Source organism: Ceratotherium simum, chromosome 34 (genome assembly GCF_057802395.1).
Source record: "Ceratotherium simum simum isolate JZ-2026a chromosome 34, ASM5780239v1, whole genome shotgun sequence".
In the NCBI taxonomy this organism is placed as follows: Eukaryota; Metazoa; Chordata; class Mammalia; order Perissodactyla; family Rhinocerotidae; genus Ceratotherium; species Ceratotherium simum.
In genome coordinates, this window is record NC_141933.1 from 18225406 (window position 1) to 18247183 (window position 21778).

A 21778-nucleotide genomic window follows, 5' to 3' on the forward strand; every position below is an offset into this window, starting at 1 on the left:
TTTATTTTTGGAATAAGTGATATATTCCCATGGTCCACTTCTTCTTTTCTCTCTGCCATGTGAAGAATGTCTAATTTATACTTCCCGAGATATTTTATGCATATTCAAACAAATATCTAAATACAAGTTGATTGCCTTTGAAAAGAGTTATTTTAGTGGCAGTGTGGCAGAGAGATATAAGAGGGTGAATCTATAGGCTTAAAGACAACTTGGAGACTGTTGAACAGTACAAGTGTAAAATAATAAAAATATGATCTACAGAAATGACAATGGTGATAGAGAGGACAGAATCAAGAATTTTGTGGCAATGTGGTATTTTATGAGACTGCAGAGTTCTGGATGAAAGCTTTATGATAAATTAGAAGTAAAGGTAAAATCACGCTGTGAACAGTATACAATATATTTGTTTATCGGGTATCCAGGATGTTTTCAATAACTTTAGAAACTCTAATATACTGGTTCTAGCCAAATGTAGCATCTTTTGGGGACAATGAGAAACCAAATTCCCATTTGTAGTCCCATCGTCAATATATACGGGGAGATGCTCTGCCCCTAATACCGTTAGCAGGATCATAGCGAAGTAGCCGAGGAACCTGAGCAGGGTCTTCCCACCCCCTCAGTGTGGTTAGTGTAACCAGGGGGCAGTGATGCCTTACAGAGACCAGGGACATGGTAGGTACTTAAGAAATATTTCTTGAAAGACACATACTGCATGATCTCACTTATATGTGCATTCTAAAACAGTCAAACTCATAGAAGCAGAAAGTAGAATGGCGGTTGTCAGCATCTGAGGAGGGGGAAATGGAGAAACCTTGGTCAAGGGGTACAAGGTTTCAGTTACACAAGCCGAATAAATTCTGAAGATCTAATGTATACTAATGTGACTGTAATTAACAATACTGTATTGTATACTTGACACTTGCTAAGAGGGTAGAACTTAGGTATTCTCACCAAAAGAAATGAAAATAGTAGTTTGAAGTGATGGATATGTTAATTAGCTTGATTGTGGTGATTATTTCACAATGCACATGTAAATCAGAACATCAGGTTTTACTCCTTAAATGCATGCAATTTTTATTTGTCAATTATACCTTAATGAAGCTAGAAAAAATTTAAAAAGAACAAAGCAATGTACTAAAGAAGAGAAAAATATTTGTTGAGTAAACAAAAAAGATAACTTCTGCTATGACTTTTTATTACACAGAAATTTGGGGAGACTATGAGAACGATCATGGAGTATGAGGAGAAGACATTCAAACGTTCAATTAACTTTTGTATAAAATGTTTCTAAAGCTGCTGTTGTTTTTCACCAGGTTTTCCAAGAATCCAGAATTACATCATAAAACAATCATTAATTTTAATTGTTTGTTTTAAGTCCTCTAGAGAATAAGGCAAGCAATTTTCTCTAGGGCCCTGGTGGCACAGGGAATGGAAGTAGATATAAGAGTCTTAGCATCTCCCCCAGACTAGCTCTCCAGAGGCAGGAGAGGGGCTGCCTTTTCCAATAACAGGTTTTTTTTTTTTTTTGGGAAGAAGGTCAACCCTGAGCTAACATCCATGCTAATCCTCCTCTTTTTGCTGAGGAAGACCGGCCCTGAGCTAACATTTATTGCCAATCCTCCTCCTTTTTTTCCCCCAAAGCCCCAGTACATAGTTGTATGTCATAGTTGCACATCCTTCTAGTTGCTATATGTGGGACGCGGCCTCAGCATGGCCGGGGAAGCGGTGCCTCGATGCGCCACCGGGATTCGAACCCAGGCCGCCAGTAGCGGAGCGCGCGCACTTAACCGCTAAGCCACCGGGCAGGCCCCAAGAGGTTTGTTTTTAGCTCTGAGAAAATATATATATTTTTTTCATGTAAGGTATGTAGGAGACGCCTTAGGTTCAGTCAATTTTTCATGGGAAAAGTAATTTGGGGAAACTTTTGAGCCACCATTAAACATTAAATGTCTGGAACAGGAAGTGCCCTCTTTCTACAGAGCTTTGTACAGAAGGCCTGGCTTAGCTGAGCTCGTCCATAGCAGTGTCTGGAACCACTGTTTCCCGAGAGTGGGAGAATAGAAGGGCCCTGAGAGTTCTCAGGTATATGTCTGTGAGTTTCTGTGATTTTGTGGAAGAGTTGTGCAAGGGAGAATAGTCAGTTATTTAATTAAAATTGAATTCAAAGCAAGAAAATGAACCTTCTGGAGAAATATAATAAACAGGACCTGCTCTGAGATTTTAGAACATGGAAAAAAATATACTGGCTCACAAAGGAAAAAAGAAAAGAAAAAGGAAGAAACAATATGGAAGAAGGTTTTAAATAACACACTTCCCAGATTCCAAGACAATACAAATCGTTTAATCCATATAATAACATCATTTGGGAGATAAGGAACCATGATATTTAATTAGCACATTAGTTTTAAGTTGAATGCCAACAGAAGAAATGTGAAAATTTACCAGAATCAAGGAAATAAATCAGTAGTTCTCAACTACAAGAGATTATGTACCCTCTCTGCCCCCAAGAGGACGTTTGACAATATCTGGCGACATTTTTGATTGTCATATTGGTGGGACTAGGGATGAGGGTGTTACTGTCATCTAGTGGATAGAAGCCAGAAATGCTGCTATACATGGTACAATGCAGAGACCAGCTCCCCATAACAAAAAATAATCCAGCACTAAATGTCAATAGTGCCAAGGCTGAAAAACTCTGAAAAAGTGATTTAAGAAATAATTTCATAATAGTGATAATTGACTGGAAATCATTGCCTTCTGATTGATCGTTAGATCCTTGGATATCTGAATATACAGGGCCATTGAGAAGTCTCAGGCCATAGAATTCTCTATATGGGGCCTCTGACCTTTAGTTCTGAGACATCTGGAACCATCTGGCTCTATATTCGCAGAAACAGAGATGACCATACCAGAAATAATAGTCTGAGAAGAAAATCTTCATTGTAAAGAACTATAATTGAGGGAATTCCTGGTATGCTTGATTTACAGTATTAGAAAGAAGAAAGTTTCAGGGGAACTGGGATGTGTTCCTCACCATAACGTTCTGAGTTGTTCTGCATATAGGGTTGATTTAGCAAACAAAAATACAGAATGCTAAATTTAATATGAATTTCAGATAAACAATGAATAATGTTTTAGTATGAGCACGTCTATGCAATATTTCAGACATACTTATAGAAGAAATTCTTTATCATCTGAGATTCAATTTTACTGGGGGTTCTACCTCGGGACCAATTTGATAAATCCCACCATTCTCTCTGTGTTAAGAACTCCTTTATCATAAATGTCTTTAGAGTGTGGAGACATCTTAACTTTCATCCATATTCTTGACAGGTAATGGAGCACAGAATGAGTATTCTAGGAGCTTTACAGAAAGAGATAAGGTCTAGAAAAGGAAAAAGTCTCTCTCAATGTTTAAGGGTACTTATCATACTTATTTCTGGACAAAGATGTTTCTCTAACTTCCGTTCTCTACATTTCATCTTGATGCAGATCTTCACAACAGCTCTGTGGCCCTCAACACATTCATTGGGCTAGTTTCCATAGTTTTATAGTGTGAAGATTTTCTTTAAAATAGTCAAAAGAATTTGTAAAAAAAAATGTGATCTTTATAAAATAAAAATATAAATATCTCAATTTGTAAAGTAGATCAGGGTCTAGCCTAGAGAGGCGGGTACATGTCTGGGAATTTAAGAATCTGATTGCAGGTTGATCATCCAATATCTATGTGTCATTGGGCAAGTCATGGCTTCTTCAGGTTACTGTGTGCTTACCTGTAGAAAAAGGCAGTTCAATAGATCTTTTTTATGAAAAAACACAAATAATTATTTACTTTGATTTTTGACTTATGTAGTCAAAAATAAGAATGTTAAAGTACTAAACTGTTAAAAAGTTAAAGTACTAAACTGATATTTTAAATATAGATATAAGGAAATATACAGACCATTCTTTATTTCAAAATATATGCACATAATTTTATAGAAATTTAGTCTAATTATAGAAGTTATTTCAGATGCTTCACTTTTCATTAGTAATCATAGGATGGAAAAAATATTTTTTTCATTTTGCTAGACCTTTCTTTGCAGAATGCATGAAATCACTGAGATTAGAACGCCTTACATGAGTATTTGATTACATGTTACCACCTAAATTTCTTGACTTCATAATTATTACATTTGTGTTTAAAGTTATATTTCAGAACATGAACAGAATTAAGTTTCATAAATTTGAAAAAGTAAAGTTAACTAATAATTATTTTCTGAAATGTTAGATATTCTTGTCTTGGATACTTAACACCTACCAGGATTATAATACAGATCCATTTTGTCTCACCTTATGCTCTACACATGGGATAGTTAAGCATGCTGCATGTGTCAATCACTCTCCATAATGTATTATTTCTAAGACTGATTTTCAGATCCTACCATCAGGAACCATGTTTCTGGCAGAGAGAAATATAACTGCTGGGGCCACATTCACTCTCTTGGGCTTCTCAGATTACCCAGAACTGCAAATCCCTCTCTTCTTGGTGTTTCTGGCCATTTACAGCTTCAGTGTCGTAGGGAATCTTGGAATGATTGTGATCATCAAAATTAACCCGAAACTACACACCCCCATGTACTTTTTTCTCAGCCACCTCTCATTTGTGGATTTCTGCTATTCTTCCATCATTGCTCCCAAGATGCTGGTGAATCTGCTTGCAGAAGACAGAACTATTTCATTTTCAGGGTGTATGGTGCAATTCTTTTTCTTTTGCACCTTTGTGGTGACTGAATTAATTCTATTTGCTGTGATGGCCTATGACCGCTTTGTGGCCATTTGTAACCCTCTGCTCTACACAGTTGCCATGTCCCAGAAACTCTGTGCCATGCTAGTAGTTGTATCATATGCATGGGGAGTAGCATGTTCTTTGCTACTCACGTGTTCTGCTATCAAACTGTCTTTTCAGGGTTTCAATATAATCAATCACTTCTTCTGTGAGCTGTCCTCCCTGATTTCCCTCTCTACCTCTGATTCTTATCTCAGCCAGTTGTTTCTTTTCATTGTGGCCACTTTTAATGAGGTGAGCACACTGCTCATCATTCTCACATCTTATGTCTTCATCGCTGTCACCACGCTAAAGATGCATTCAGCTGATGGGCACCACAAAGTCTTCTCCACTTGTGCCTCCCACCTGACTGCCATCACCATCTTTCATGGCACCATCCTCTTTCTCTACTGTGTGCCCAACTCCAAAAACTCCAGGCACACAGTCAAAGTAGCCTCTGTGTTTTACACAGTAGTGATCCCCATGTTGAATCCTCTGATCTACAGTCTGAGAAATAAGGATGTCAAAGATACAGTCAGGAAAATAATGAAAACAAATTTTCATATTGAATGCATGCCTTGGTAAATATTTACTTCAGTTTTTGCAGAACACCTTTCTGATTTTTGAATAAACTGTGTATCGAATTCGTTTTCGAAAGTCATTTTAGATTTTCAAAAAGAAAGAACATGAGATTTAGGTTAAAGAGACTATATCTGGCTCTGATTGTATAAACCAGAGAAGATCAATTATCCTGACTCCATCTTATTTACAAAAATGATATAATATGATTTAGTTCAAAAAGTGGTGTGTGGAACAAAAGAAAATGTAGAGAATATATCTGGTATATTGTATATGTGCAATAAATGCTAGTTCTGTTATCCTTTCTTCCCTGATAACTGATAGACTGTAGGTGCTAGAAAATTTTTTTTATATTTTAAATTTAGTGAAATGGATGACAAGAAAAGATATAGCTTCACTTTCAAAAACCTCACAATCCAGGCTTGTTAGTAAAGATAATAATTAGGTTGGCTGGGAGAGAGAGTGCAAAATCATTTGTGGCTATCAGAGGGAGTGCTTCATAATTGCAGGCTTCTTTAACTTGGTCTTGAAGAATAGGCAAGTTTTTACAAGACGGTAGTTTATTCAAGAGTAAAGAGCGTGAACAATGTTGAAGAGGTGAGTACACAATTAAGTCCATGACTCAACAAATATTTTGAGCTACTATTTTATGCTATGTGCATACAAAGTATCTTATTAGGTGCTCAAGGGAGTGAGAATTTGCATAAATTGTAGCTATTATTCTAAATTATCTCAGGAAAGAGTTCCAGTGTGTAGGATGAAAGGATTTACAAGACGTTTAGGAATATTAGCATGCTTCTTGAAACAATGAGAACAAAAAAAAATATATTCACGTTCTATGGTTTACACTTCCTTTCTATTACCAACCAATCTGCATAAATATATTATTAATTCATATGTCAGCTTGTTCTAGTGTATATCTCAATTTTCTTCATCAGGACTCTCTAGGCAGTCTTCATAAAATAATTGAATGGATTTGTTGTCACTATTGAGAGCTATTTGCTTTCCATTGTCTTGATGGCTGCTTTAAATTAATTCTAATATTTAATTATAATCTAAACAAAGAAAAAATCAAACCTAGATTACTGTGTATATGAGGGAGGATTAATTTCTCCTCTAGCAATTGTCATATTTATTATAAGATGCCCTCCTAGACACAGGTATCTACTTTGGAAATTTTATAACATCATATTGATCTTTTCTTTTCTCTCTTCCATCATTAATTTTTGCTTGAATTGTTTATACATGTTTTCTATTTTGTACTGTTTGTGTCTGAAACAAATTCCACATTTAGTCAGTAAAACACTGAGGGAATAAATTCTAGCTGTTTTTGTGAAAGTAAAATGAAAGCAGGGCTACAATTTTATATTGGTTCAATGAAATAATTAGAAATGATTACATGGTTTTAAACTTGAAATGATAAATTAATATCACCTTTTTTTCTGGTTAATATTTGGATATGTTTTATATGTTCACAAATAACCATCTTCTTCTGCACATTGTCTTTTACTTGATATTTAACTGAACCAGAACAATCATGTATAAGTAGTAGAAAAGTTCTATTGGTCTTGGCTGGAATCAGTCATGACTGATCTGTTCTCAGTGAATAAATCTTTATGTTTTTTTCTATCTTGATAAAGGATGCCTAAATTTTTGTGAAGTCAGAGAAGCAATCCTGTTACTTTTTATTCTGAGGAAATGGAGATACATATTGTACAAGTGCTCTGATTATTGTTTTAAAATTAATGGGTGACATAATCAAGACAATCATTTGAAACTTCAACCCTGCAGGCCTTCAGACTTTTCATTAAATACTGATATAAAATTTCAAGTCTTTCATTTTCTGACTTTAGATTTCACATTATCTTTGGTAACTTCTATACCTGCTATAGAGCATGATTTTTCTTCGTGTAATTCAATCTTCATTGACTCATGTGCTTCTTAAATAAATTAATTAAAAAATCTATATAGCTGTTAGAATTTTCATTTGATTTCCAAAATAACTCATCATAAATTTAATTGAAAAATAAAAATCTAATATCCAATGCACACCATGACTATCTTATGTTCATAATAATTGACTTTAAATAGTAAAGCATCAGATTCAACATCATTTCTTTTATCCTTGAACGTATATTTAACTTCACTTACTCTCCAGAATTATATCCTTTAATAATCATACTAGTATAATATTTTGCAACAAAAATATATGTAAATTGACCTTTTATTTCCTTTGTTGATAAAGTTCTAAGTTATTTTTATCTACACTGAATTATCATTATAATGATCATTACCTTACTTCTAGTCAATAACTTTAATATGTTACACATTTTTGTAAATTTTTCAAAGATAAACAATAAAATGTCATTAGAAATGCATCTCTTAATGATGTTGATCAAGACAAATTTTATTTTTATTTTTTATTTAAATTAGTAAAACTATCTATAGATAAATATTTTTGTTGCTGGAATAATACAGATTTCAGCATACTTAAATTTGATTGTATTACAAAAAGAAGGAAAGGAACACGACTGTGATTTTTTTTGCCATAGGAATGTGACTCAGTATTTTTTAACATCACCCATGTATTAAGTCAAAAACCTCATGAGCCTTTATCATTAATATTTACTTTAATAATTTACTAAGTATAATTATATGCATTTCATTTGCTATTTAAGGTGCATCTGGTAATCTTCTAGTTTTAAAATGAAATTGTTGTGCAATTATTGGAGAAATTCACTTTCTTAATCTTAGAATTTTATAAAAAAGCTTTGCTCTGATTTATTAAATGACAAATTTTTTTTTTTTTTTGAGAAAGATTAGCCCTGGGCTAATATCTGTTGCCAATCCTCCTCTTTTTGCTGAAGAGGATTGGCCCTGGGCAAACATCCATGCCTCTACTTTATATGGGATGCCGCCACAGCATGGCTTGATATGCGGTGCATAGGTCCGCGCCTGGGATCCAAACTTGCGAACCCCGGGCTGCCAAAATGCAGCACGTGAACTTAACCTCTATGCCACCGGGCCGGACACCTAAATGACAATTTTTAAAAAATGTTTTATAAGTTCACTTAGTTGAATCTTCCTTAAGCCAATATTATCAGTCTTCTGGCTTAAGTGTAGAAGACAGCAAGCTAGAAAGAGATTTGCTCCCAATTTTACAGCACAAAAAGCTAAATATTCTGCAAACTTTAAACATTTTGGAGCCCACTGGATGGCTGGGGTCCCTGGCCAACCAACTAACACAAGCCTAGAGTTACCAGTAACAGCATTCCATTGTTAGGGGAGGGGGAAGAATCAGGAGAGAGATCCTCTCTGGGTTACATGTGTAAAGGGAAGATTTAAAGTTTAAAGTGGATTAGATATTGAAAATACATTATAAGCCAACCTCCATCCTAAATATAAGGTAACACTAGAGGAAGTTGAAGCTTGCGGTGCACTGAGGTGGCCATAGTGTTAATAACACTGAAGCCCAGCTCAACTCCTATACTTAATGTTAAGAAAAAGAAGTGAGTTAATTTTCAAGCAAAAACACCATTTACTTCAGTCTCTGTTGTCCAACAAATGATATCCATTCTTAAGCAAAAATTATATGGCAACATAAATAAGCAGAAGAAAACAACTCATTTTGAAAAGACAAAAATATTAACAGAATTAGATACAGATACAACCTAGACATTAGAAACAGCAGACAAACAATCTAAAATAAATATGATTCCTATGGGCTCTAGTGGAAAAAGTAGACAACATGAATGAATAGATGGGAAAGTTCAACAAAGTCATGGAAACTATAAAACTGAATGAAATAAAAACGCTAGAAAAAAATTTTAAAATAACAGAGATAAAGGTTATTTTAAAGGGCACGATAGCTTCGACATAGCAGAGGAAAGATTTAGTGAAATTAAAGATAGATCAATAGGAAACATCCAAAACTATACACACAAAAAAAGAGTGAAGAAAACAAAAGAAAACATCTAACAGCTGGGTAACAATATCAAATAGTAAAAATTATAATTTGATACTCAGAAGTAAAAGAGAAAGAGGTCAGGGCAAAGGGAATATGTGTAGAGACAATGGCTAAGAAATTTCTGAAATTAACAAAAGACACCAAACCCAGATCCAAGAAGCTCAGAAAACACAAAGTAGAAAGAAAACACACACACACACAACACAGAAGAAAAGAGTGTAAAAGAGAAAATATTGAATGCAAGAACCATTACATATTGAGCAGGACTTTTCAACCTCAGGAATATTGACATTTTCACTGGATAATTTTTATTGGGAGGCACTATCCTGTGCATTGTAGGCTGTTTAGCAGCATCCATGGCCTCCACACACTAGATGCCAGCAGTACTCCCTTGCAGTTGTGGTATTCAAAGATAGTCCAAACAGTATCAACTGTCTCCTGCGTGTTTGTTGGAGCAGGGAGGGCGGAATTGGGTACAAAACCAAATCCACTTTAGAACAGCTAATCTAAAGGAAAAAAAATAAGCATTACAGTAGATTGTTTTGTTAGAAAATGCGACAGAAAATTGAAAATTTTAAAAGGGAAACAACAAAAAATCAGACTCCAGAATGGTATACACGTGAAAATATCTTTCAAAAGTGAAAGAAAAAACTTCTTTTTAAGAGTAACAAAAACTGAGAGAATTTATTACCTATAGGTGTGTACTACCAGAAATATTAAAATGATTTATTTAGGGACAAGGAAAATACTACCAGACAAAAAATTAAAGCTACACAAAGAAATGAACACTGGTAATTACATAATGAATAAATGTATTTTCTCTTTCATATTTTTAATTGTTCTAAAAAACTGACTGAAGAAAAAAATAGTAATGAAAAGGCATTTACAGTCTGTAAAAGTAAAATATATAATAATAGCATGAGGGATAAGAGAGGACTTAGAAGCTAACAGTTTTATGATCCATAGAAGACCTATGCTTTATCTAAAAAGCTTATTGTAAACTCCTAGAAAAACATTATAATTTTTAAAAAAGTAAAGATAATAAGTAAATAGAGGAGGCAAAAATAAGTGGAATTACAGAAAAATTCTTTCAATAGAGGACAAAAAAGGAAAGAAACAAGGGATAGATGAAACAAAGGGAGTTAAGGTATAAAGATGGTAGATTTAATTCAGCCGTATAAGTAATTACATTAACTATAAATAGTCTAGACACCCAAATTAAAGATAGAGATTGACATTTTGGACATATAACAAAACAAATCTCTGCACTATCTGAAGATATCTTCTTCATTATAAAGGCATATTGAGTTAAATATAAAAAACTAGAAAATATCTCATGCATGGATACATTAACATAAAACAAAGTAGAACAAAACAAAGCAAAAAGCAAAAAACAAAATCTCAACAGGATTTTTAAATTAATTGACAAGCTGATTCTAAAATTTATACAGTAGGAATTAGAAAAGACAATCTTGAAAGTCACACAGTCATTGGAAGAATCTCACTACATGATTTCAGTACTTACCCTATAGCTAAAGTAACTAAGAAAATGTGGAATTAAAAATATAAACATATATATCAATGAAATAGTGCAGGATCCAAATACAGATGCACACCTAAATGATCAAATTATTTTCCACAAAAATACAAAATCTGTACCATGGAGAAAAGATAGTCTTTTAACAAAAGATGTTAGATCATTTAAATATCCATATGCAAAAAAATGAACTTCGATCCATAAATCACATCATATAAAATAATTAACTTGAATGAGCATAGAATTAAATGTAATATCAAATTTATAAAACTTCCAGAAGAAACCATAAGAAAAATTCTTTGTAATTTCACATTGGACAGATATTTCTTAGATATGAATTCCAAATCATGATCAATAAAAGAAAAGTGATGTGAGATGTCACCAAAATTAAATACTTTGTTCTTCAAAGACCACTGTTGAAAGAATGAAAAGACTAGGCACGAAATGGAAGAAATTCTTTCCAAGCACACAGAATAGACACGTAATGGAAGAAATTCTTTCCAAGCACACATCTGATAAAGGATTTGTATCTAGGATATAGACAAAACTCTCTAAATTAAACAACACACTTCTAAATAAACCAAAGGTCAGGGGCCGGCCTGGCGCAAGCGGTTAAGTGTACGCACTCTGCTGCGGCAGCCCGGGGTTCACCGGTTCGGATCCCGGCGTGCACCGATGCACTGCTTGGCAAGCCATGCTGTGGCGGCGTCCTATATAAAGTGGAGGAAAATGGGCATGGATGTTAGCCCAGGGCCAGTCTTCCTCAGCAAAAAGAGGAGGATTGGCAGATGTTAGCATAGGGCTGATCTCCTCACACACACACAAAAAATAATAAAAAATAAACCAAAGGTCAAAGAAGAAAGCACAAGAGAAATTATAGAAAAATTTGAATTGAATTAAAAAAGACACGCAATCTATAAAATTTTAAAATATGCTTCTAAAGTTCCTAGAGGGAACTTAGGACTTTATCTATGTTAGGAGAGAGGAAATATCTCAAAACTAGAACCTTCGTTTCCACATTTAGAAAGTACAAAGAAGAATGATGAACCAAAAATAAACAAAAATGAAAGGAATGATATAATAAAGACTAGAGCATACACCAATAATATAAAAATGAAAAACAATAAAGAAAATCAAAGAGGAGTATGATTTTTGAAAAATCAATAAAACTGAGAAAATTTTACCTAGAATTACTAAGAGAAAAAGGCAAGATACAGAGTAATATAATCAGGACAGATATCGACCTTGCAGAAATTAAAATGACTATAGTGAATATTACAAACAACATATGTGAACAACATTAGTCAACTTAGATGACATGGACAAAATCCTAAGAAGACAAAATTACCAAAACTGACAAAAGAAGAAATAGAAAATCTGAATAGACATATAACAAGTAAACAAATTGAATTTGTAATTAAAATATTCTCCCCTCCTATGAATATCCAGACACAGCTGGCTTCATTGGTTAATTTTACTAAACATCTATGTAAAAAAAATACCAATTGTTGATTAACTAATGTCAAAAATAGAAGAGATCCTCTTTTCAACTCATATTATTAAGCCAGTTTTACCCTGATAACAAAGTCAAAAAAGAAACACGAGGAAAGAAAAAAACAACACAATATTCCTTACAGTTGTAGACACAAAAATTCTCAGCAAAAGTATTAGCAAAATAAATCCAGTAATACATACAAATGGATAATAAATCCTGACCAAGTGAGATCTATCCCAGGAATGCAAGATGGGTTTAACATATGAAAAGCAATTAATGTAACACGTAATTTATGGAGAATAAAAGACAAAAACCATATGGCCATGTCAGTAAATGCAGAAAAATATTTGACACAATCCAACATCCACTTAAAATAAAGATTTTCAAAAAGGAGAAATAGAGAAAATTACTTCAACCTACCAAACTTGCTTCTAGCATCACACTTAATGGTTAGGTAATGAGTGATTTCCTCCTAAAGTAAAAAACAATGCAGATGTCCACTCTCAGTACTGATGATAAATAATAGATAATAGATAAATAGATAGATAGATGATAGATCTATAGATAGATAGATGATAGATAGGTAGGTAGATAGATAGATAGATTAATAAATCAGTCATCTGGATTTGAAGTAAAATTCATTTTATTCATAGACTATGTGATCTTTTAAGTAGAAAATCCTAACCATTCCACATACACATACAAAAACCACTAGAGTAATTGAGGTTATCACTGTCACAAGATACAAAATCAATATACAAAAACAATTTTAGTTCTATATAGTAGCAAATAACACCTGAATGTGAAATTAACAAAACAATGTGATTCATGATGACATAAAAAAATACTTAGAAATGAATTTAATGAAAGGAGAACAGTACTTAATACTGAAAAGTACAAAACATGGTAATTGGTACCGGCATAAGGTAGACAAATATATCAATATAATAGAATTGATTATCCAAAAATAAAGACATTAATGGTTGATCAATTTTTGACAAAGTTACCAAGGCTACTTATTGAGGAAGGATAATCTTTTCAATAAATAGTGAAGAGTAATTGACTATTCACATGCAAGAAAGGTGAACTGAAACCTAAACTTCACACCAAACATAAACACTAACTCAAGATGGATCATAGGTCTAAAGTTAAGAACAAAAAGTACAAATTACATGTCTGATGAAAGTTTTATACCAATAATATAAAAAGAACACTTACAACTAGAGTACAGTCATGCACCACATAAGGACGTTTCGGTCAACAATGGACTGCATACACAGAGGTGGTCCCATAAGGTTAGTACCATATAGCCTAGGTGTGTAGTAGGCTTTACCATGTAGGTTTGTGTAAGTACACTATATAGTGTTTGCACAATGACAAAATCACCTAACGACGCATCTCTCAGATCTCATCTCCATTGTTAAGCGGCACATGGTGGAAAAGAAAGTCAAATGCAATTATTAAAACAGGCAAAATATTTGAATAGACATTTCAACAAAGAACAGAGAATCTAAAAGGAATATTATGAGATAGAAAAAGGTAGAAAGACATGCTATGGGTTTAAGGTGCCTTATTTGAGGAATAAAAAAATCAAAGACAGCCTTAAGAAGAGCAGTATTCCAAGTTATTCCTTTTTTTGACCAACAGGTTTCTACTTATGGGGTTAATACACCAAACATGGGTTGGTGAGAGATTTTCTTTTCTTTTGTTAATTGTGAAAAATGTTATGGGAATGGAGAACCAGAAGTCTCCTCAGCCTTGGATGCAGTCTCTGGTACATCAATTTTAGGAACATATTGTATGGTGGTTGATAATATAATCATTGATTTACTTGAAACTACTTTTCGTTAAAAACTCTTTGTGTACACCCAGTGATACACAGAAACAAGGAGAACACGGCGGCCTAGACTGATGTTATAAAGTCAGAAGAAGAACACACCTGGAACAGATCATTAAAATGATCCCATTTGATGGCTTCCAACATTGGACACGCATTAGGGAACATACAGCCTAAGAGCTGGCTCTGGGTCTGTTCTTTTCCCCATTCAGTCATTTAAGTGGGGAAAAATCAGAGAGCAGCGTGGGGCCTTTTCCTGCCATTTATTTTGAATTTGTCCAAGTTACAACTCAGTGTCTGTGCCGCCATCATTTCCTTTGCAAGATAAGCATAAAAGCAGAATTCTTCTCTTGGCTTGTTGTCATGAAAATTAAATAAGTTAATACTTGTATAATATTTAGAATAGGTTGTAACACATAACAAGTGTCTAATAAGTATAAACTATCATATAGATTTCCGACCAGTAGGTCTATTTTCTTTCTAGTGTTTAAAGGAATTCTGGTGTGGCTTTAGTCACTGTGACTTGCAAGAATTTAGAAGATTTTGTAATATTATAAGAAAGGGAGAAGTCATAAGAAACATTCATGATATTTCAGAATGGCAATACGAGACGGGACCCTCACATATGACACCAGGATGTAGTCTCATAATGCACTATGACATCGGGAAGAAGGCATGTTTGGTTTTAAACAATTGTCTCGCAAATTAGGGTATTCAAAAAAATTCCTGATGATATTCCATAGGGAGTAGTATCTGTGTCTTATGTCACATGTAGTATTCATTTAATTTTAGCTTATTTTTATACCATAGAGATTAATAATTGACTTGGACCTTGAGTGACCAGTTCTCCAAGGGCTTAAATGACAGTATAAATCCCTCACTGTTACTGTACACATCCTAACGTCTTGAGGACCAGGGAGGAAATGTCTCTCTCAGGTATGTTAGCTAGGACTAGACCCTGGTTACTTGAAAATGAAAAGGAATATATTTTCCCAGAAAACAATTATTTTAAAGATATGTCTACCTCATCTGGCTTCTAATTAGAGAATGTTTTAACAGAACGCATATTCCTGTGCATTTACTGTTTAAAATGCTTTTGTCGTTTAGTATTGAGAAGCTGTTGATGGTGAAATTAGAACAATTTCTTCTGTAACATCAAACATTGATGTGTATGAAATACAGAGTAAACAAAATGATAAGTGTGTGTGTCTCTCTCTTTCTTTCTCCCATTTTCCACACCAATTTCTGTCATGGAATCCAGAATTTATGACTGTGGGGGAGCTCACTCATTGTCACCCTAATTCTGAGAGTTGAGTTAATGCCTCCGAGCTGGTCATGGGGAGTCAGGACATGTGAACGATCTCTGCTCAATACATGAGGTGAATTCTTTTGGGTTTACCATAAATTAGTTTCTTATTATCAGCCTAGAACATTAGGAAGAAAATTTTTCAAGTTGATTTTTCTGTTTTAACACTGAAGTGGTCAAATAACTCAGTTTTTTCCTTCAGGTAAGTAACTGAAGGAAAGCAATATTTGCACTTCTTTAAAATTAGTTCAGGATATGGAGAAAACCTCAGATTATGTTTCCAGTCCAGAATCTCTTCACTCAGTTTCATTGTACGTGTGTATATGAAGGCATGCATACATCCCTCCTGCTGTCTAGGAAGAAGGGCAGAGAGTAAAATTCCTCACCTTTCATTTGCCTTTCCTCTAGACAGGCCTCAATGGTATATCTCACTTATATGGAATATGCAATGTAACGACTTCCCCCAACCAACAATTTGAAAGAACTTGGGAAAGTTTTTCTTACCTCCTTTTTGATGTGAATAAGGGACTTAGCTCTCTAGAGTTGTAGGCAAATCAAAGTGATAATACATGATATCTCTATCATATGTGTTCATACCTCTACATATGCATCTTCATTTACCTCCACATGTATACATCAAGTGTACTATTCAATATCTTTTTTTTAAACAATTAACGATCTCCAAAATAAAATTTGAAATAGCATGATAATTTTCTACCCTAGAACTGATGCACCACAGTTTAAAAATTTTTGACAACTAACTTTCCCATTGTTAATACTATAAACAATGCTTCAATGTGGCTTTGTACACTGTTTTTCACAATTTTGTCAATGTAATTAAATATTTATTATAATAGGTTACTAAAAATAAAATTTCTCATAAAAAATATCATAGCACTTTTACTGTCATCAGGGTTAAGACTTTGGATATATGCTGCCTAATTGCTTCCCAGAAAAGTGTGTACAAGAGTTACTTGTTTCTGAGTCATTATGGACATTGATCACTATTATTATAATGAGTTAAATTACTTTGTTAATTTAATAAGGAAAAATGATGGTTTTTGTATATATTTTAATTCTCCTTTTTTCATTCTGCATAATTCTAAATTTAAAGAATTCTCGTGAGCTGCTAATCTCAAAAAAATTGGTCACACTCCCCAATAGGGGAGTTGTACAGGACCTCCTCACCTGCTGCAAATTTATTCTACTGATAAACTGAACCAAAAAAAATAATGTACACTATGGAGGATCACAATAGCTGATACCTTACTTGAACAGAACTTATACATTTTTCAGGGAACAAAGTTTATCTCCATGAGGCTTTAAAATCATTGAATCTATTTCAAATTCCAACAAAACACCTAATTTAATTCATCAACCCAGTTTATTGTGGTAGATAACAGTCGGGAATCATATGAATTTCTGCTGATACTCAATTTTGATCAGTGGGATGCACTGAGACATTGAACATCTTGAATTATTTGACAATTGTGTTTTAAATACACTGTGTTTGATATCAATGTTATATTTTTCTAATGTCAGTATAAATGTGTTGTTGTCTCTCTTGCTCTCTTTTTAGAACAAACACAAAACTTATCATGTGGTTTCCCATCCTGATAATGGTGGAAATGGGGGAGGAGAACTGTACCACTGTGATAGAGTTCATTCTTCTCGGATTATCAGATGCCCCTGAGCTGAGAGTCTTTCTCTCCCTTCTGTTCCTTCTCGTCTATGGAGTCACGGTTTGGGGCAACCTGGGCATGATTGCACTGATTCAGGTCAGCTCTCGACTTCACACTCCCATGTACTTTTTCCTCAGCCACTTGTCCTTTGTGGATTTCTGCTATTCCACAGTCATGCCAAAGATGCTGTCCAGTATCTTAAACAAGGAAAAAGCCGTCTCCTTCCTTGGATGCATGGTGCAATTCTACTTGTTTTGCACATGCGCAGTCGCTGAGGTCTTCCTGCTGGCTGTGATGGCTTATGACAGCTTCTCGGCCATCTGCAGCCCACTGCTGTACATGGTCTCCACGTCCCGGGAACTTTGTATGGTGCTGGTTTCTGGCTGCTACCTCTGTGGAACTGTGTGTTCTCTGGTTCACTTGTGTTTAGCTCTTGCAATCCCATCCTATAGGTCAAATGTAGTCAACCACTTCTTTTGTGATTTACCCCCTCTCTTTACTCTTGCTTGCTATGACATCTCTATTAGTGAACTCATGGTGTTCGTTACGGTCACTTTCAATGAGATTGTTACCATCATGATCATCCTCACCTCCTACTTGTTTATTCTCATCACCATCCTGAGGATGCACTCTGCAGAGGGAAGGCACAAAACCTTTTCCACCTGTGCCTCCCACCTCACAGCCATTGTTGTCTTGCAGGGAACAATACTTTTCATTTATCGCAGACCCAGTTTAGGCAACAGTATGGATACCGACAAAGTGGCTTCGGTGTTCTACACTGTAGTGATTCCCATGCTGAATCCCCTGATCTATAGCCTGAGGAACAAGGACGTGAAAGAAGCTCTCAAGAATGTATTGGGATCCAAATTGCCTTTTGAAAAGCTGTTTTCTTAGCTAGACTCAGAGTTTCATTAGACACCTTTAGCGAGGGGCTTGCTTTGGGTGAATGTGAATGAAAAGTAAAATAGGGAAGTATTTTTTGAGCTGGGGAACAATGCATGTTTTTTTGTTTTCCAGTTGCTAGCTTATTAAGACAAATCTTATCCCCTTTATTGGCGAATTCAAGTGCATCTGCTACCTTTGCTGCTCTTCTCCAATCTCTAGTTTCCTTGAATGGATTTTTGCAGTGATATTGTTAGATTTAATTTCTTGGTTTGAGATAACATCAACATATTTCCAACAAAGTGCATATAAAGAGATATGTCTTTTCCTCATCCTTAATGCATGCAACCATTCTTATTAAATTGAAATTCTTGTTAAATTCATGTTTTTATGTGGAATGAGTATACATTTGTCTCATATTCTCTGTTTTTTCATGAAAATTTGAAGTAAATTTCTTATGTGTTTATATGTATTTCTGAGCATTATTTTTTAGTTTTTTGGTTATTTTCTCTTTTATTATTTTTATTTATATTTGTTATTATTTTTTCAATTGTGAGGTAATAATTTTAGAACTTTTAAAACTTTCTCTTCTGCAAAATAGTGATAATACTCAACTGTTCTAATAAAAATTTCATGAAAATTAAATGATATATCTTAAGTTCTTAGCACTGTGCGTGGTATATGATAACTGATTAATAAATTATCAGTTTAATATAACATAAACTATTGCTACTGTTGTTTTTACTTTTATCTTTTTTTCTCTATTTTACCTGGAGTTTTGATTAAATAAGTGGATCATATGTTTGATGCCATGCCTTTGTTAAGTTTCCATGTCCTTGTTAACTTTTGGGGCTCTGCTGCTATTCTAAGCATTCTCTATACTTTCTGAATCTGTCATATTTTAAACCAATTGCATTAGTTTTCCATGGCTTCTGAAAAAAAATTACTACAAATTTGGTGACTTAACACAATAGACCTTTATTCTCTTAAAGTTCTGGAGGTGAGCAATTTGAAATCAGTATCACTGGGACAAAGTCAAGGTGTCAGCAGGGCCATACTCCCTCAGGAGGTTCTAGAGAACAAATCTTTCCTTGTCTTCCAGCTTCTGGTGGCTGCAGGCATTTCTTCACTTGTCGTATTACTTCAGTCTTCAAGGCTAGCATCTTTAAACCTCTCTCCTCTCCATCTTGACTATATTTTCTTGTGTGTGGGTGCATGTGTAAAATAATCTTCTATCTCTCTCTTATAAGAACACTTGCGATGGCATTCAGAGCACACCCAGATAGTCCAGAATAATCTCCTCATCTCAAAATCTTTAACTTAATTACATCTGTAAGCAACTTTTTTCTGAATAAGATGACATTTACAGGCTCCAGAGATTAGAATCTGATATATATAAGGGTCCATTTTCAAGCTTAACACACCCATCTTATTAAGGTCAAATCATAATTTACCTTTCCTACGTTCCTATAATGTTAATACATCATTTGTTTTCTTACTTTCTTAAGATTTCAATTCGTATTTGTTATTGTCGATATTTTTACCAGAGTCACTTATTTAAATGCAACACAGGTCCTTGTTGCTTTAGTGAAGTAGGAAGAATGCTTGACTTGAGATTAAACACCTGGGTCCAGGTTCGGGTCCACAGGAGAGATTTTGAGGAAGACACTTAAACTGCTTGACCTCAATTCTCTCAAATATAAACTGGGGTTAAGCACTCAGCCTTACAGAATTATTGTTGGACTTAAATATGACAATAAAACTGCAAGGACCTCTCCCGTAAAATGCACTCTTATTAGTGATTCTTACAAAGAAATCTTTGAGGGTAAGGACCATTTATAAATATTCTAGTACCCCTGGTGAAGACAGCTACTCCTTATTTCCTTAAATAAATGAATAAGTAATGACTAAAAGAATGGAGTTATGTTGTGCTTATGATGAAAACATGGGTCTGTATTGGTTTTCATATGTTTTAAATGGAGTGAGATTTCCCATATCACCCATGAGTCTTTGCAATTTAAGACGAAGGTAAGAGAAACATCTTTCACCTTTGGTCCTCCAATTAGAAGAAGATTTCTCAACCTTAGCACTGTTGACATTTTGTGCCAGACTATTCCGTGCTGTGGGTGTCTGTCCTGTGCATTATGGGATGTTTACATGCCTGACCTCTATCCATTAGTTGTCAGGACCACCCCCCACACACATATGTGATGAGCAAAACTGTCCCCAGAGTGTCAAATCTCCCGTAGGGAGCAAAATCACCTGAGTTGGAAGTCATTGGACTAGAGAGCAGTATGCTAAAGCTCTAGTCTCTTCAGAGGAACCTTATTATTAAAGGTTCTTGTGTTTAGGAAACCTTTTCAGCTACCCAGGTGCTTACATTTTAGTCAGTTACTAATTTGATCTCTCTCCAGAATCTAAAATGTCCCTTTCAGAGACCTTGGATGTTAGGGCTTCAGGCACACAGAGTTACCCTCCCTTTAGCATTGATAACTGTCGGTCTCCATCTCCTACTACGATAGAGACACACTTTAATAGCTAAAGATTGATTGTTTTGTTTTATTAGAAAAAAGGATGTATGCTTGACATTCAGCTTCACGAAAACTTGAAATATCAGGTTTCTCTTTTCCTTCCGATTTTACTTCATAGGTAACACCCCTAGTTGTCTGGGAATAATTAAGGTGCTCTGAGTTCGCCTCAAACATGTCTGAAAAGCAACCACATAAAAGTGTCTTTTGCGTTTCTTTAAGTGGTTTTATTTTACATGTAATCTCATCACTCCTTTAATTTTAAACTATAGGGGTCAATATGTTTTTCTTATTCTCTTACTATTAACATCTCAATTTTCTGGTGGGGCCCTGCCTCACCTATTATCAGGAGGTCTTTGTCTTTGCCCCTAATGGGATCTGGAGAAGTGTTCATGGCTAGTCATCAAGAGACCCGGTGATTTGTTTCTGGGTGAACACTAGTAAGCTAATGACTTAACTATGAGATTTTGCAGGAATTATTGGAAAAGAAGAGTTTCTTTCTGCTGAGATTAATCTTCTGGGCAGACAGAGGCTCTAAATTGCTCATATCTCCTTTTGCCAGGATATATATATATATTCCCAGTATTATCTTTCTTGATTAGGCAACACATTCTCTATAAATCTCATTTCCAAGTCTCCAGTCATGTCATGAACTTTCCAATCTCCATGTAATTGCTTATTTTGTTTCCTCTATTGTCTCTCATTCCTTATTCTCTACTTGACAAAATTGTTAATATTGAGTCCAAGTTATCCTCCTTGCTCTGTTTTGTACCTAGAACACCACCTGGCAGAACATATTCACAGAGCGAATGTATTTACTGCATGAAGACTCTCTAATCTCTTCTGGTTTTGAATGGCCAGAATTTCATTTGAACATAAATGCACATATAGCACTTATCAGAGTCATTAACTTCATTCCTAATTGGTTTTCCATCTACATGTGGCCTTTCAAGATATTATCATTTTCAATATCTAGATAGATACATTTTTGCCTCTTTCCAGTTATTCCACCTCCTATCCCATAGAACATTCTGATAATTGTTTGATAAATTGTTTTGAGTTGGCTAAATCAAATTAGATAGCAAATATCATAATCCAATTTTATATATAATGGTCTATCATTTGAGACCCAAATATATTTTTCTTTGAGACATTCTT

At 34.5% G+C, this 21778-nt stretch overlaps 2 protein-coding genes across 2 annotated transcripts; both read left to right on the forward strand.

The window, feature by feature from the left end:
- Positions 1-4435: 4435 nt before the first annotated feature.
- Positions 4436-5392, forward strand: LOC106800211 (olfactory receptor 5D16). Its single transcript, XM_014779641.2, has one exon. The coding sequence runs from the start codon at positions 4436-4438 to the stop codon at positions 5390-5392; it is 957 nt and encodes a 318-aa protein (XP_014635127.2).
- Positions 5393-17156: 11764 nt separating this feature from the next.
- Positions 17157-18104, forward strand: LOC101408715 (olfactory receptor 5L1-like). The gene has a single exon (XM_014779640.2). It carries the CDS (start codon positions 17157-17159, stop codon positions 18102-18104), a length of 948 nt encoding a protein of 315 aa, XP_014635126.2.
- The last annotated feature ends 3674 nt before the right edge of the window (positions 18105-21778 follow it).